A 16415-nucleotide genomic window follows, 5' to 3' on the forward strand; every position below is an offset into this window, starting at 1 on the left:
TCTGATGGCCCAAGACTACCCTTAAATGATGCTAATCATTGACATAATCGAGCACCTAGTTCAGGCCAGACTCTTCGTTTCAGCTACCCAGCAACCCCATGAGGAGACTTCTGTATGACAAACGAGAAGACTGGGGCTGAGAGGAGTTGGCATCTGTCTCACAGGCCGTGTCTGGCCCAGTGTCACTCATCAGAGAAATAGTGGAGATAGTGCTCACACCCAGTTTGTCCCCTAACCCTTCAGCTGCACTGGCTCAGTGTGGCAGCAAGCACGAATATAATTTCCTCTCTGCACAGTGCAGGGGGTGGTCTAAGCAGAGGCTTTAGTTACTAGGCAGCTGAATCTAATTTGTCTGTTTGCTCAGACAGGCTGAGAAACGCATTGAAGTAGAGATGCTTTTCTCTAAAATCTTACAGGATTAAATTTTCTTTTAAAATGTTCATCAAACAAATGGTACCTTAGGGAACCATGTCCCTGTATGTTTGGGCGAGGGGGATTGTGAAGAGGCAAGAAAGCTGTGTTCCTTTGACTCACACTCTTTTCTAAGGCACACAAAGACCTTCCTCAGGTTGAAGAGCCAGAGAAAATAATAATCTCCCAGAGGGTGAGCACTTGTAAAATTCTGGCTTGAGGATAAGATGCCAGTCATATACCATTAAATCACCCAAGGCTGGTGCCAAATTCCCAGTTGAAACCTACATTTGGAGAAAGAAGTTGCTCCGTTGGCAACAGAATATGCTTCAGAGAAGACCCCCTTCTAGAGTCTGGAAATAGTGACCCATCTTTTTTCCCCAGATAAAACACACACACACTAAAGTACACAGCCTTCTTTTAAATCATTCCTTACAAGACCTGTAGCCATGCGCTCTCTCTCTCTCTCTCTCTCTCTCTCTCTCTCTCTCTCTCTCTCTCTCTCTCTCGGCCATGCTGTAAGTTAAGGTTCAGTGCAGTGTTGGGCAAATGCCGAGTCTGTGTGTGTAAAAGTTAAAGGCCTGGACTTCGGAGTTCAAACCTGGGCTCTGCCATTTGTTTGTTGTGTAACCTTTGCAAGAACTTAACCTCTCAAAGAATTGCTTTCTTCTTCTTTAAAATAGAGATGATGATAATTACAGATACTGTATGTGGTTGTTACGGGGATTAAATGTGATCATATCTGTGAAGTGCATAAGACAGTGCCTGGCACATACTCATAGAAAGCATTGATACATAATGCTTGTTACCATGTGGTGTAAGGTGTGGCTTTGCCACCATTTGAGCTGTGCGACCATGGGCAGGCAGATCAGTCCCCTTCTTTGGGCTTGTTTGTAAAGTGAGGAGTTTGGTTTAGTAGTTCTGTGTTCCAGAATCATCTGGGACACTTTTTAAAGTACAGATGGCTGGGCCCAAACCAGATCTACCGAATCAGAATCTCCAGACTTGGGACCCAAGAAGCTGGAATTTTACAAATCTCTATGGGCAATTCCAACCAGAGTGTGGAAACGTTTATGTTAGATTACCTTTAAAGTTCCTTCCAGTTCTCAGATGGGGAGCTTAAAATCTCATGGCCTTTGTGAAACCCTTTCCAACTACTCCCACCCATGGGACCGCTCCTGTATCCTCAGCACCCATACGTAGCACAGCATCTGGCACTATACAGGCCCACAAGTAACGCTTTTCTCATTTCCAAATATTTAATATCTGTACTGCTTCACAGTGCCAGGTATTTTAGTTACCCTTCCAGGGGTTAGTTCATGTTCTATCTCTCCAGCTAGACTACCCTACCTTCAGTTAGTTATTCAAGAGACAGGTCATCCAGGACATTAGATTTTTTCCTCTCCTTTCTGCAGACCGTTCATTTCCCATTAGCTCCGTTAACATAAGTGGAGCAGGGATGGGAGACAACACAAATCAAGCAGATTAATTTTTTGTTGCAATTCTATCTTATCTATTGAATGAGGGAGTGTGGAGGCAGGGCCACTGGCTTCCAGGAAATATTGTTATTAATTTTCTGGTAATTAAAAAAATAACATCAGAAGGATCTGTGAGGTTTAGTTTATGGATTAAAACAAGCTCTTTAAAAGAACTGCACTATGGTACAATAAATGTAACTAAAGCAAAAACCCAAGCCCAGACTAGATTGACTCAAATCCCAAATTTAACAGTCTGGCAGAGGAAAAGATATGTTCTTTTCTGGGCACAAATATTGTTCATCTATCTCTACCATTCTTTTACTGACAATTTTCAGCATTAAGAAAAAATTACAAGACACGTGAAAAAGAAAAATTATGACCCATCACCAAGAGAAAAAATAGTCAATAAAATCAGACTCAGAGATAGCTCAGATGTTGCTATTATCCAGCAGAGACTTCAAAGTACCTGTATTAAATACGTTAAAGTGTCTAATGAAAAATATCGTGAAAGATGCAAATTTTCATTGGTGAGATGAAAACTACCAAAGAAAGTCAATGGAATGCTAGAAATGAAAATCACAATATCAGAGACAAAGAATTTTTCAGTGAGCGTTTTAGCAGAATGGATACACCCATCAGAGAAAATAATGAAACTTGAAAATGGGTCAATAAAAATTATCCAAACTTAAATATAAAGAGGAAAATGGGCAAAACCATACAGCATCCAAGATCAATGAGACACTATCAAACAACAACTAACGTATGTGTAATTGGAGTCCCTGGAGAAGAGAAAGAGAATCAGGCAGAAACAATACATATTTCTAGAGATAATGGCTGAAAATTTTCCTATACCAATGAAATCATCAGCCCATAAATCCAAGAATCCCATAGATCCTCGAGTAGGATAGAAACAAAGAAAAATACACATAGACATACTAGAGTCAAACTAATAAATATCAAAATAAAGAAAAAAATCTCAAAGCAACTGGAAAAAAAGAAATATGAAGTAATGGAAGACAAATTTTACATTTCAGTGGCAAGAGTTGTAGCTACATACTCTCTTCCCACCCTGGTTGTAGCAATTGCTAGAGCCAATAGGACTGCCTCAGAGAAGAACAGAGCAGGTGCCACCAGGTGCCACTTACAGATTCTCCTCTAGAGGAAAGGAAAGGTGTTTACAATAGGGTTATATAGTACAGGCTCTCAGGAACAAAGTCAAGTCCTTGTGTAACATAGGTCAGACCCAGAGACTAGAACTCTGGATGTTGGGGGTGGAGGTGGAGGAGAAACCTATGGACAGCAACTGAGCCCTCCAGGAAGTCCTGTCTTTTAACCCTCCAGCGACAGGCACCACTGGCCTGACAGAGGCCTGCCTTTTCATCTTCCCACAAGCCAGGAAGCTGAGGTCCATCCCTCGGACTCAGCAGTTTGTAGATTCATGCATTGGGTAAGAAATCAAACAGCATACTCACCAAGTTCCCTTCCAATTTTGAGATAAATCTCTTCCATAGTAGAAATTTTAAAAACTGATCTCTTTTCTCTGAGTGTTAGACACTACACCTTGCACATTTTTCTGCTGTTTCATTTGTTTATTCATTCATTTGTTTATTCATTCATTTGTTTACTCATTCATTCACTCAACAAAATATGTATTGTGAGCTTAGTACATGCCTGTCATTTATCTCGCCTTCTATGTTCTCTAGTAGTTGGGGAGCAAATGGAGGGCAGGTTCTGTATTTCACTTATTCTTGTGTTCCCATGTTGTATGTGATTGGGAAAGGAGAAGAGAGGAGGGGAGGGGAGAGGAGAAGAGGGAAGGAGATAGGAGAGAAGGAGAAGGATGGGGAAGGGAGGAGAGGAAAAGAGAAGAGAGGAAAGACAGGGAGAGGAGAAGAGAGGATAGAAAGCTGTTTCCCTAATAATTTATTTTCTGAAAGGGACTGGGCATGTCTGACTCTCTTGCCCCACTTAAACATTATTCTCTTTTAGCTGGTTCTTGAGCCAACTGAAATTTGCTTACAATTGTTCCCTTAGCAACCAGCAACCTTTATGCTTCACTTTGATTTAGAACTCAGAGTAACCAAAATCTTCATTTATTTGAAACATATTGTAAATGGGCTTGAATCCTTTACTAAAACCAAAACCCGATCATTTGAAAAACATTTGAATAGAAAACTTAACAGCATTTGAAATAAATTTTAAATGTGCATTTAATTTTTGTTCAAGAGGCAGGACCTCTTGGAGGGCTCAGTTTTTTTGTTTTTTTTGGTGGGTTTTTTTGGTGTGTTTTTTTGACAGATACCCCAGAGCAAATATTCCACAAGAAAAATGGAGCTGACTTTCTTTTTTTTTTTCTTTCCCAGAAGCTATGAAAATTGCAGTGGACAGTGCAGGACTAAGTCACGTGATCTCCAGCCCTGGGCTAGCACCTGAGCAGCAGGGCCCCCCCAGTCCCTTTCTGGCCCCAGCTGGCTCATTACAAGGTGCACATGCCAGAGGTTCTTGAACATAACTCAGGGAAGGGAGGAAGGTAAGTTGTGTTTGCTTTTAAACCATGAGGAAGTTCCTTAACGAGCTGTGCCCAGGGTGGGAGCTCAATCAATACTTAAGTGCCCATAAGAATGAAGAATGAGCCTGAAAAATCTCCTCAAAACACTATTTGATTTAAAAAATAATCAAACAAAACAAAACACTATTCAGTACAGTTGCACGCCAAAAACTTCCAAAGCAGCGTTACAATGCAGTTTTAGGGCAAAATGTATTCTATTTGTGCATACATTTGATCACTGTTCACTGGTGAGTTGTTTCTGCAATCTACCATGAGAGCACATCTGTCCTAGATTCAGATCCATGAACAGAAAGAGGTTCAGTGATACGTTGTGAGACTAGACCACGCTGGTGCCATAGAGCACCAGGAATTGTTGCATTCCTCGATATACATAATCTCACTTAATCCTCACACCAGGTCTGTGGGATTGGCGACATTTTCTCTAACTGAGTCTCAAAGGTGTTAGGTAATTTGCTTATAGAGACCCAGGGAGGATTTGAACCCAGGGCTGGCAGACTTCAAAGCGTGATCGTCTAACCTAGGCTACCCTCCACCTCAATCCTCATCAAATGTTAGAAATGACGCCAGATTGGCCGGAGGAAGAGGGCACAGAGCCTCAAATAACTATCCCATTTCTGTCTTCTTCTGAACCTGGCTCTGAACTTCATCGTTTAGTGTTATATTTCCAGAAGGGTGTGAACACACACAAACACATACATTCCGTAGCACAGTCTAGCTGAGATCTCATCAGTGGCATGAACAACTATTAGACGGCAATTGTGTGAATCAATTTGCCGAAATGTTGAGTCTCAGCCTCTCAAGGCAAGAAGCATTTCCTCATCTGCTCAGTCTGTGACCCCTCCATTGTCATCTTGCCAAAGAGGGCTGATGCCTGAAGGAGCACGACCCCCGGATCTGCTGAGTCCACAGACTTCTGGTGTTTCTGTCTCCTGCTTTGGTCTGATGTGTGTGTATGTTACGTGTGTGAGGGGTTTTTTGTTCCTTTGTCATGTTTAGTTCCGGTTGGGAGATGTGGCCATTTCTAACCTTACAAAAGGTTAGAAATGTTTGCTATAATCTCATGGAAGACCGGCCTGTGTCACTGAGAAATGTTATCTTTTAAATGAAATAGAACAAAGCCGCCATTTTTGGACCAGATAAAACAATGAAGAGATTTTTTTTTTTTTTTGGTTGGGGAGGAGCTTTTTTTTTTTTAAGAGAACAAATTTTTAGCTGATAAGGCGTTATGAATACAGATTTGGATGTGAGAGCATACGCAAAGTCTCCATCTTTCCCCACTCCCACCCCCACTGCCATCCATTCCCCAAAAGAACCTCAGAGAAGAAAATATTTTACTTAATGTAAAGAAGAATCGGTATCATTTTGGTAAATCTGAGTGGTACAAAGGCAAGAGTCAGAATGATTATCCTGGCTAGAGACCCCTGTGGTGGGGTTTTAGGATAACTGAACCTGCTGACTTCCAGCCACCTGGTCTGCTATTCTTTGCAAAAGTTCAGCTTCTATTGCTTCAACTAATTTTTCATTCACATTGCATTCATTCTGTCACTCCAGGATATTCATCTTATACCAGCCATATTGCTTATTTTCTCTCTGTAGACCTCCTACTTTTGGGACTAGAGGAAAACACTTATAGACAGAAGAATCCAGAAAGGGTCAGAAAAGTGATTCCACAGACATAGCAGTGTGTTCATGAGACCAGCTGCTCATCTCAGGCCCATTGAAGTGCCTGCCACTGTAAATGTGCAAAAACAAAAACAACAAACAAACAAACAAACAAACAACAGAGAACGAAGAGGTGACTTACAGTGGATTTTGAAGTCCTTGTACTGTCTGTCTTCAATTGCTACCACGTACAAAGCTGCCCGGTCTGGAAACATAAGCCCTCCAGGTTTCTGTTGATGAATTGTGGGGAAATGGGTCTTGTAATCTAGTCACCTGACAAAGACATCACATTTTGAACTGCACATAGAGTCACCAGACAGGCATCCCCGTGCCAGCATTTCTCATTCAGCAGACTGTCACCTTGGCCAGGGTGAGGGCTCAGATGGCAAAGCTCACTTTTTAGTTTGGAGCAAGGAAAATTTGAGGGACCCGGGTGGAATCAATAGAGCAAATGGAGTTGGGGGGAAGGTAAATCTAGTGAGGAACAGTAGAAGATGGTACGACCTCTCAGCCTGAAGAAGCCAAGGTCAGAAGCATGCTTGGCTGTCTCGTAGCCATGCAATCCTAAGTACTTGTTGACCAGAACAGATGTCTGTCTTGGCAACACAGAATGGGTGTCAATTATAGTGAAAGAAGCCAAAGTTAGATCTACAGGAGAAGGTTGTGACAGTTGACACGTTGGAACTTGGGACGATGATTCGGTCCCCTGAAGCAGATCTGCTTAAAGGGGGGGGGGGGTGGAAGAGGTAACCTTCTAGCCCAAGTCCTCATAATCTTCCTAGGCTGTAGGCCGGAGTAAGGCAACAAGACAGCCAGCAGACCAACGAGGGGACAGCATGCAGGACACTTACCAGCCATTTGTCCCTGGCAAAGATGACCGTATTGAGCATTGACTCATAGAAGAGACAGTAGCCCATCCACTCGCTGATGATGATGTCTACCTTCTCCACAGGCAGCTCCACCTCTTCTACTTTACCCTTAAATATGGTGATGACTGGAAAATAAGAACCCCAAGACCATATTTTGCTGGGATCCTAGCTGGGAACCATGAGCACCCATATCAGGGCCAGATCTACAGGGTTTAGCCCTGTTCTGATTCTGTTTTTAGGATGGGACATACCTCAACCTTCACCATGCTTCTTTCCACTAAGAGAATTAAAAGCTACTTGCATGTTTCCCTTAAATTTATTGAGCAGTTACTATGTGCTGGACTGTGCTAAGCCCACAACGTGTGCCATATCATGTAATCCTCCCAACAACTCTATGAAGGAAACAGTTTATTATTATTCTTATTTACAACTAAGGAAACTAAGGCTCAGAGAGGTTAAATGGTGGCCGTGGAAATAGAGCCCAGGTCTAATATGCCATGACTCCAACACTCCTTTCATGGCCTCAGCCCGTTTTAGGCTCTCCTGATAATTGAATCCCAAAGAAGGCAGCGGCGACTGGACTCCTCTACTGCTCTTGCATCTGCTCACAGCCAGAGCTCATCCCCCAGGGCATTCATGATGGAAGCATCTTGGTGTTTTGACAAGAGCTCTGCAGTCAGAGAAACCTGGGTTTAAGTGCTGGATCTTCTCGTGACTAGCTCTATGGATTTCCACAAGTTGCTTGATCAAATCAAACTCCAATTCTCCAGAGAGCAAACTTGGACAGTGATATCTACTTAGCAGGTGGTTATATTGATGAAATGAAATAACATATGTGAGGTTCAGGCTCATAGCCAGAGCTCAGCAGAAGGTAGACATCATCTGACATTTTGCCCCAGTTGACCAGTCCACATAAAGGTGAAGGGGATAGGGCTGGGACAAAGCCCTGCTCTAAGTGGCCTTGGCTCATGAGTCACTTTCAAGACCTCCCATCCTTCTGTGGCTGCAGAAATTTCTTAGTTGGGTTTTTGATCATTTGACACCTAATTTTGGAGTCTCTTTTTATGTTCGTTGTTGTAAAGATCAGAGCAAAAGCTCTCTTAGATGCTACTGGGTGATGTATTGGTTGGCTGGCTCCATCTGGACGTTTCCTTTGAAAGATTACACATATTCATCCTCTGAAACCCTCTTTCTGCACCATTTTCTGAAAAATCACACAATGCTTGAGCTTTGCTGGAAAAATTGGACAATGGTCTGTACTCAGGAGTTTAAAAAAAAAAAAAAGCCTGTTCTGAATCTGAGTTTCATGAAAATTAATTTGGCTCAGAGGCTCCTAGATGGCAAAGGGCATGCAGGTCACTGGCTTTCTTTCTTGCCTTCACAGTGGATAACGCAGGTGAAGTCGTGTCCATTAGCAGCCTCTAATGATGTTCTGCTCTTCAATATCTGGTAGTTAATTAAGGCTTAATCAGATAAGGCCTCCTCTATAAAGAGCCAGACACTTTGCACATGGGCCCAGGTCACTCTGGACGGACACCCCAGCGCCTGTGACCCTCCTGGTTACTGCTCGTCAGTCCCACCCCTAAGAAGTGAGAGCAGTAGAGCCGGTCTTCTCCAAAGGTGTGAAGGAGGTGGGTGGGTAGTTGTGAAAGCTCTGGGTGTCTGGGGGCTCTGAGACCCAAGGGCAGGAACTCAACCCAGAGCAGGGCCCAAGGGTGCACCAAGAGAACTCATAGGGGGATACAGTAGAGAATTTTTAAACATGCAAATAGAGTGCCTAATTTATATTCCGTATTCTGAAAAAGAACTGACAAATATGCCTGCTCCACCTGCTTAATCATTTGCATGCAAAGCCTGGTTTGTCTTATTTTTGTAAACATTTTTAAAGTGTTTCAATGGCCTCCCTTTCTTTTCTCTGTGCACATTTATGTCTTGAAGGCTCTGCCCCAATGTCCGCACGTGTCCATGGGCACAAACATGCAAAGATCGTTCCTGAACGAATGAGTGGAGGCATTCGATTATGACCTCCCTGAGGCCCAGGAAGATGTCTTCTTTTGCCTCCGGTGCCAGCGGCCTTCACCCTGGGTGCCTAGCACAAGCTTCACCGTGGCGATTCCATCCACTGGACTCCAGTAGGACGACAAGAAGCAGAAATGGACAAGAGTCCGACAGGCAGGCATGCACGGGACATTCCCTGGGTGCCTCCCCCACAGCGAGGGAATGCAGGCCCTGTCCTCTGCACCAGCCCTCTTATCCATTTGCTGCTGCATCCTGATCAACATGGGTCCAGCAGTAGGTAGGTAGGTAGATAGATAGATAGATAGATAGATAGATAGATAGATAGATAGATAGATACAGAGATAGAGTAGGTTACAGAATAGCAAAAATCACCCTGTTTCAAAAAGACAGAAGGCATCGGTTAACCCTACAAAATGCTCAACAGTCGGGACCTGTGTTCACTTAACATCACCCTTCTGCATCCAAACATTTCTCAGAGCAGATGTGGTCCCCACTTGGCTTGGTAAGTAGATGGTCCCTTTGTGATAGGAAAAAGACCCACCTCCCTTCAGTCTAGTAGAGGACTGGATTTCACACCCCATTCAAGACCTTCCCCAGTTGTTTTTGTGCAGTGCCCAACCTGTACAACCTTATGCCTGGGGTCCTAGAGGCAGACAATTTGTGCTCTTGTTCCAGCTAACAACTAACCTTGATGAAATAGTTTCTGTCCTCTGGGGCCTCAGCTTCCTCATTGGAAAAAAGAGGAGGGAAGTTGGATCTGAAAATCACTAAGATCCTTTGCAGCAGCAAAATGCTTTGGTTTTTCAAATACATATTGGGCTTGTGTAAGGTATTCTGTGAGTATGACTGGTGGGAATAACTGACATCAATCAAGAAACAGTGTCTGCAATGTCCAGGTAGACTGTACTTTGCTTGTACCAATTCAAGTCTGATTTAAATAGAACAGAGGCTGTGTTGTTTCTATGGACCCAGATACAATTGCCCAGCCAAGTCACCAGAGGTATTCTTCCTGTTTTCTGTAGCCACTACCGACAATTACTTAAACTTAAGAGATTCAATTTCCCAGTCTACAAAATGCTGCCTCTTGTGGCATGGTTTGTGGCAATTAATTAAGGGTTATTGGCCAGTGTATGGCATTGGGTTGGCTCAAAGAACTGTGTGGACATACATAGCTACAGGCATCCCTGCTCCATGGAAAGCCTTTTCAAAGGGATCCTAGCTGCTGATATTAAGGTTCTGAGCAGCCATGAGCTGCAGAGCGCCGCTCCCAATCTGGACTTCACATCATTGTGTCAACTCAAGGTTGTACTGAGGTCACTCTCCAGAGCTGCGTTTTTATTCCATAAGGATGATGGAAAATTTGTTCAACTAGCTGTGACAGGACCCTGGCTCGTAAATTTTAGAATGATTAATCATAACTAAATGCACAACAGGAAGCAATGAACTCTAAATTAGGAGATTTTTTTCCTCTGTATCTTCAAGTTTGCAAATTACATCCAGATTTTTTTTTTCCTTTTTGGCTTGAGTGGTTATTATATAAATTTGGTCATTCTGATTCATGGTCATTTGTTCTACAGTTTGTTTGTTTGTTTGTTTGTTTGTTTAACAAGTCAGGCCAGCCTGATCTCATTTGGGCCTGCAATGTGTCCATCGGAGTCAGCAGGTCCCACGGGGTCCAAGTGAGTGGTCTCCCCCTTGTAGACTCCTCACTGTTTCCCAGAACAGATCCTGTCCCACAGAAGAGTGGGCATCGAGGGTCAGGAGTGCGAGGGCAGGGAGCATGTTGTGAGACAGCAGAGCCTCCGCGATGACACCCCCCGCCCCTCGCACAGACGCCCGCCGCCCTCTGCTCCCCGGCCACGCTGCTCACACACATATTTTGGCGATGACCATGCCGCTTGCCACACACCTTCTGAGGGCCTGACTCACCTCCAGCCCATGGTCTCTTCCTCTTAGATGTCTATTTTAGCTTTCTATTTCCAGGATCTAGCAGAGCACTTGACTCTTCACACACCTTCAAAGATTGTTACTGAATGAATAGATGGGTGAATGAGCAATTTTGAAAAAAAGAGTATTGGGTTCAGAGACAAAAGATCTTTAAACTAGTCCCAATTATGATGGTAAAAACTCAGTAGAGTTCAAATAGCAGCTTGCAGAGTGATTTCACATATATTATCTTAATAATCCTCACAGGAACCTGTGTGGTTGCTTTGATTATTCCATTTGCCTAATGCAAGAACTGGAGTTTAGAGAAGCAAAAGATGGAGCCAAAACGTAGGCCTCTTGTGTACGGTTCACCGACCTCCCTGAGATTCCATTCCTTCATCGGCAAATGGTCAAAATACCTGACTCACCTACCTCGTGGGATTGCAAGTGCTTGGGACGGTGGCAGGGAGGAAATCAGAGAAGGCCAAAGATAATCCGCCCTTGCCCAGGACACTGGTCTGGTTGGTTGGTAGGGTGAGGAGAGGTGGGTGGAACTATCCTCATCACAGAACCCAGCCACCTCCCTGCAATCAGGCCGCCTCAGCTTCTCCCCCTGGTTTTCTCCAGGGTCCAGATGCACGGATAAACCTCTTTTACAAGGTAGACCCAGCCCCATTCTTGAGCCAGTGGTGATGGGAGAAAGAGAACAGCAATAGTGTCTGGTGGCACTTGGAATATATCCTGCAGCAAACAGACCCCATAACGGGAGTGGCATAAAGGAGCCCTGGGTGCCAGACAATTAAGGCCCGACAGTTACGTTCGCGAATGCCTTCTAAAAGCAGTACTGCATCCATCGTTGCTGAATATCACTACGGTCACCTTCGAAGTCCTCCCCTTGGGAAGCTATGCATCAACGCCAGTGCCGATTCAAAACAAATTTGGAACTCTTTTCTGGAATGGCCATCAGAGCTGTCATCGTATTACCCTTGATGTCCCGAATGTCATCCAAATGTCTTCCTTTCAATATTTTCTTTATCTTCAGGTAAAGAAAGAAGTCCCTGGGGGCCAGATCAGTTGAGTAGGGAGGGTGTTCCAATACAGTTATTTGTTTACTGGCTAAAAACTCCCTCACAGACAGTGCTGTGTGAGCTGGTGCATTGTCGTGATGCAAGAGCCATGGATTGTTGGCAAAAAGTTCAGATCGTCTAACTTTTTCACGCAGACTTTTCAGCACTTCCAAATAGCAAACTTGGTTAACTGCTTGTCAAGATGGTACAAATTCATAATGAATAATCCCTCTGATATGAAAAAGATTAGCATCATCATTGCAACAAGCTCGCAAACTTAATTGTCAGACCTCGTATGTACAGGCAATCTAGAATTAATAGAAACTTAAATATAGTTCCCCTCTGTCTTCACAAGTGCTCTACCCACCCAAGAACGCAGGACTTGAGCTTCTGCCTCGTCCCCAGCGCACATCTTCCTGACTTCATGTCCTAGCCCGCTCTGTCTCCCTTAAGGGCTGAGGGCCCGGTCTGTTTAGTTGGAGCTCTCCGTTTTGGCCAGAGCCCTTCCTGGCCAGAGACCCTACCTGACATGTCTCCTCCCCTAGCCACTGGCTGGACTAACACTTGGGTAATCAGAGGCCTACCAGCACCCGTCCCCACCCCAAGTTATCACCGACCATTTGGAACGCCCAGTATAGTGGAACTGGTCAATCCCCAAAACATCGGCTGCAGGCAGATGATTTTGTGGGCTTGTCCTGGAGGGCGGGGATTCAGAAGGGAGCAATACTAGACAAGAGTGGTTGAAATCAGTGGGAATATAGAAGGTAACAAAGCTTCCCATAGGCTCAGGGATTGAGAAAATCATGCCAGGTTCCATTCTCACTCACTAGTTATACCTGGAACAGGCACAAAGTGTCTCCCACCCCAGGGAAGTGTACCAGCAGTCCTTCTGTGTAAATATTCCTTCCTCCCCCCTTAGCACGCTGGCCTCTCCTCGTCTCTCAGGTCTCCGCTTCAATGCGCTCTTTGCAGAGAACAGTCCTCCTTCCAGGCTGTGCTATTCCAGTTTAAAAACAGGCTCTGGGAGAGGAAAAGAGCCCTGATTTGTAGTGTTTGCTGATGTCTGTGGTGTAAAGATGTCTACCATGGACGATTTTGACTCTCCATGATGTCACTCTCAGCAGGGTTGGGAAGACAGAACCAGCTCCTGGCGCCAGGCAGGCTGAGCAGCCCCAGCATGCTGCTGCCACTACCCAGTCGAAAGAAAATGCCTCATTTGTCTCATGCTTCTTTCTAAGTGCTTTCACAATTTCAACTCTACTTGGACACTGTTTCTTCGTGTGCTTTGATGTGTGTCTTCTCTGTGAGACTGTAGGCTTCATGACAGCAAAGATCTCGTGTGTCCCATTCACCAGGGACTCCCCAGCGCCTGGCACAGGGCCTGGAGAGTGGCACAATAGTGCCTGATAGACGAGTGCACAAAACCCAGTCCTAAGATTGTTAACGGGCTGCCTAATGAGCAGTCAGGAAAGGAAGTAACAACCGCGGGAGTTACCTACCAGTCCAGGTTCATTAAAAACAATTACAGCTGACTCATCTCATTTCTTCTTTTGACAGCGTTATTAGTCAAGTTAATAAATGAAATAATAATAATAACAATAGTTAACATTTATTGGCTGCATACCGCCCACCAGTTACTGTTGTGTTTTACACGCTGGTGTGCTAATGGATACTTAAGAACTTGCTCTCCAGGAAAGAAGCCCCATTTTCGCATTTGGTGATTTATGTGGTGTAAATACTCCCACTGTGGCCAATTTCAAGCCACCAAAGTGACTTCGTCCATTCCACAAATCTACCGAAAATTAAACAATCAGCTCTCAGGAGCCTGTAGAGCCTGCTCCAATACCCCATGGTTTTCCACACAATAACTTTGTCATCCTCATAGTGACCCTATGAGGTATCTGCCACTATAATTCCCATTTCACAGAGGAGGAAACTGAGACACAGAAAGTGATTTTGACAAGGCCCCTGCCTCCCTGGCATCCTCATGGAGAAGGTGACAAATTATTGTGTGGACTCACAACTGGCTCCCTGGGCCCAATGTGCTGATTAAAGCTGAATGTGGACCAGCCTGAAAGAGCTTTGCACTCACCCCAGGGCACCTATCAAATACTGTAGGTAACACCAAGTAGAGAACAACAACCCCAGGAGAGCGATGTTCTCTTTGTCAGGAAGGACCAAATCCAACAACATGAAGTTTAATATAAGTAAAAAGTGGGACTCAGTCTGTGTTCAAAACATCCGCTCAGCAGATGCAGGTTGGGAACTTCAGCTTGGCAGTAACGCAGGCAATTGTAGTTGATTCCGGCTCAGTACCAGGGTGACATGGCCTTTCCCACAACTGCCATGGAAACTGGAGCTGCACTGTTACAAGTACAGCTCCTGGGCCCCTTCTGTTGCCTAGCTGTGTTTATTTCTCAGTGTGAATCTCTAGGGGTGAGAGAGGCTCTGGGACACGGCCAGAAAAAAGGGGACTCAAACCAACACAAATGGTGGAGCAACTGGGGGCGGGGGCCGTAGCCTGGAGACGTGGGGGGAGATGTGAAAGAGTCTGCTCACTGTCAGTGGTGAAAGGCACGGAGCCCTGGGCAGATCTCAGGGAGGCAGAATCTACCTCAGCAGGAGGCAGTGCTTTCTAACAATCACAGCTCTCAGATGGCTGGTGGTGACATCCTTGTCAAGGAATGATCCCAGGGCTGGATGACTGCAGAGCACAGAGGAACGCTGCAGGAGCAGAGAATTCCAGCACCATCTACAAAAGGCTTGGAGTGTGTGGCAAAGAAGGAGCAAAGCTTGAAAAGTCATTAAGCTTGAAAGGACCTGTAGTTCATCTTGTTAAGCTCCTACTACACATGAGGCCCCATGTTAGGCCCTTTACCTACATTATCTCTAAGCTCCCAACAATCCTGCAAACTGTGCTTCCACATAGCCCCTCCACGGAGAGCAAGCGGTGCTCAGAAAGGTGAGGCGACTTGGCAAAGCCTTCCCTATGTCACATTGCAGAGGCCCCTTGTCTTTGTCGTCATGCTACACTCAGGCCTCTTCCATCCATCACATATATGCCTGAGGACACGCACCCGTAGCAAAAGAGAAAGGAGGAATACACGTTTTCTCTTTAGTTTTCTGAGATGTAAAAAGGTTATACTTTTTTTGTTTCTAGAAGTATAAAAATTGTATCAATCCTTGAGCTCCCATGTCAACTCAAATGAATCTACATTTGTAAGCATCTGGGCAGCCCACTGGTTTCCTCGGCAGGGAAAGAGGAAATAATAGTTGTCGGTGCCGAAGTCAAAGGAGGCTGTGAGCACGTGTGGGGGCCATGTGCGTAGAAGCAGCCATGTGAAGGTTGCTCGTCCACGGCAGGTGGCTTTCTGGAGCTGCGTGTCTACATGTGAATAATCCATCCGAGCAGCGGTGTGGAGGTGGAGAAGGAGAGAGATTGATTGATTCTGGGTGGCAGGTATTTTATGTCCTGTGTTGTTATTTATGTCTGTACACCTACACTCCTGAGACCCACACAAATGCTGGCTGAAACCTCATTTCAAAAGCATTTCCATGGAAGCCTTCATACAGTCAAGCTGTCCTCTTTCTAGTACACATGCCAAGGCTGGTGAGCTGTGCAGCAGACAGGGCCCTGGGTAGTCCCACCGGCTTCACCCCACCGCTGCTGCCCGCAGGGAGGAAGAGATAAAGGCACTCTGCCTTCCAAAGGCCCCAGGGCCTGGGGTTCCCTTCTCCTTCCTATGGCGTGTGAGGAGCAGGAACAGGTACCAGGAAGGGGTGGGGGTGGGTATTCACTTGGGGACAGTGGTTTGTCCTTCTTGGGTCTTCACCTCAGTATCAGAATCAAGTAGGAGCCATCAACATACAGAGCATGGAATAATTCCATCCTAAAGCCATCAGATGGGGCTGAGCAAACACCATCCATGCTGCCCAGGGAGGGGTGGGGTGTGGATACCACCCCAGTCCAGCGTGGTGTGTTGAAGCCTGAGTGGGTGAGGGCAGCCCAGCAGAGCACATCAGAGCCAGAGCGGGGTGAGCAGGGCACCCCAGGTGGGGGAGGGGGACGTTGGGGGCTCCAGGGCCATCTGTGCAGGAGGGCAGCCTGGCTCAGCCAACCGGAGCCCGAGCAGGGAGGGGAGAGGCTGCCTGGAAGAGGGCAATGGAGCCCAGCACTGGCTGACAGAAGCATCTGCAAGGGGCAGGAGGTGCTGACAATGGGCAATTGTTTACACACAAAGGGATTGATCCAATACGTAAACATATTCAGAATAATAGGAGCCAGATTTTTCACAAAGAAAGGAGTCACACGTGGAAAGGGACAGAAAAGCTCCAGTAAACACCGTGGTTCTGGTTTAGAAGTGCAGGAGCCACATGAACTTGACAATAGGTGTAGACAGATGTAGAAATACAT

The 16415-nt window shown here is 45.3% G+C and overlaps 1 protein-coding gene across 2 annotated transcripts in view; it reads right to left on the reverse strand.

The window, feature by feature from the left end:
• The window catches only part of PRMT8 (protein arginine methyltransferase 8), a 97859-nt gene that overhangs the window by 15865 nt on the left and 65579 nt on the right, over nucleotides 1-16415 (reverse strand). For both annotated transcript variants that reach the window (XM_081059867.1, XM_081059868.1), the window contains exons 5-6: nucleotides 6972-7114; nucleotides 6263-6350 (exon numbers count right to left, since the gene is read on the reverse strand). In XM_081059867.1, coding sequence (XP_080915993.1) covers nucleotides 6263-6350; nucleotides 6972-7114 — 231 coding nt within the window. The remainder of the gene's footprint in view (nucleotides 1-6262; nucleotides 6351-6971; nucleotides 7115-16415) is intronic.

The sequence above is a fragment of the Rhinolophus hipposideros genome (genome assembly GCF_964194185.1).
Source record: "Rhinolophus hipposideros genome assembly, chromosome: 9".
Lineage (NCBI taxonomy): Eukaryota > Metazoa > Chordata > Mammalia > Chiroptera > Rhinolophidae > Rhinolophus > Rhinolophus hipposideros.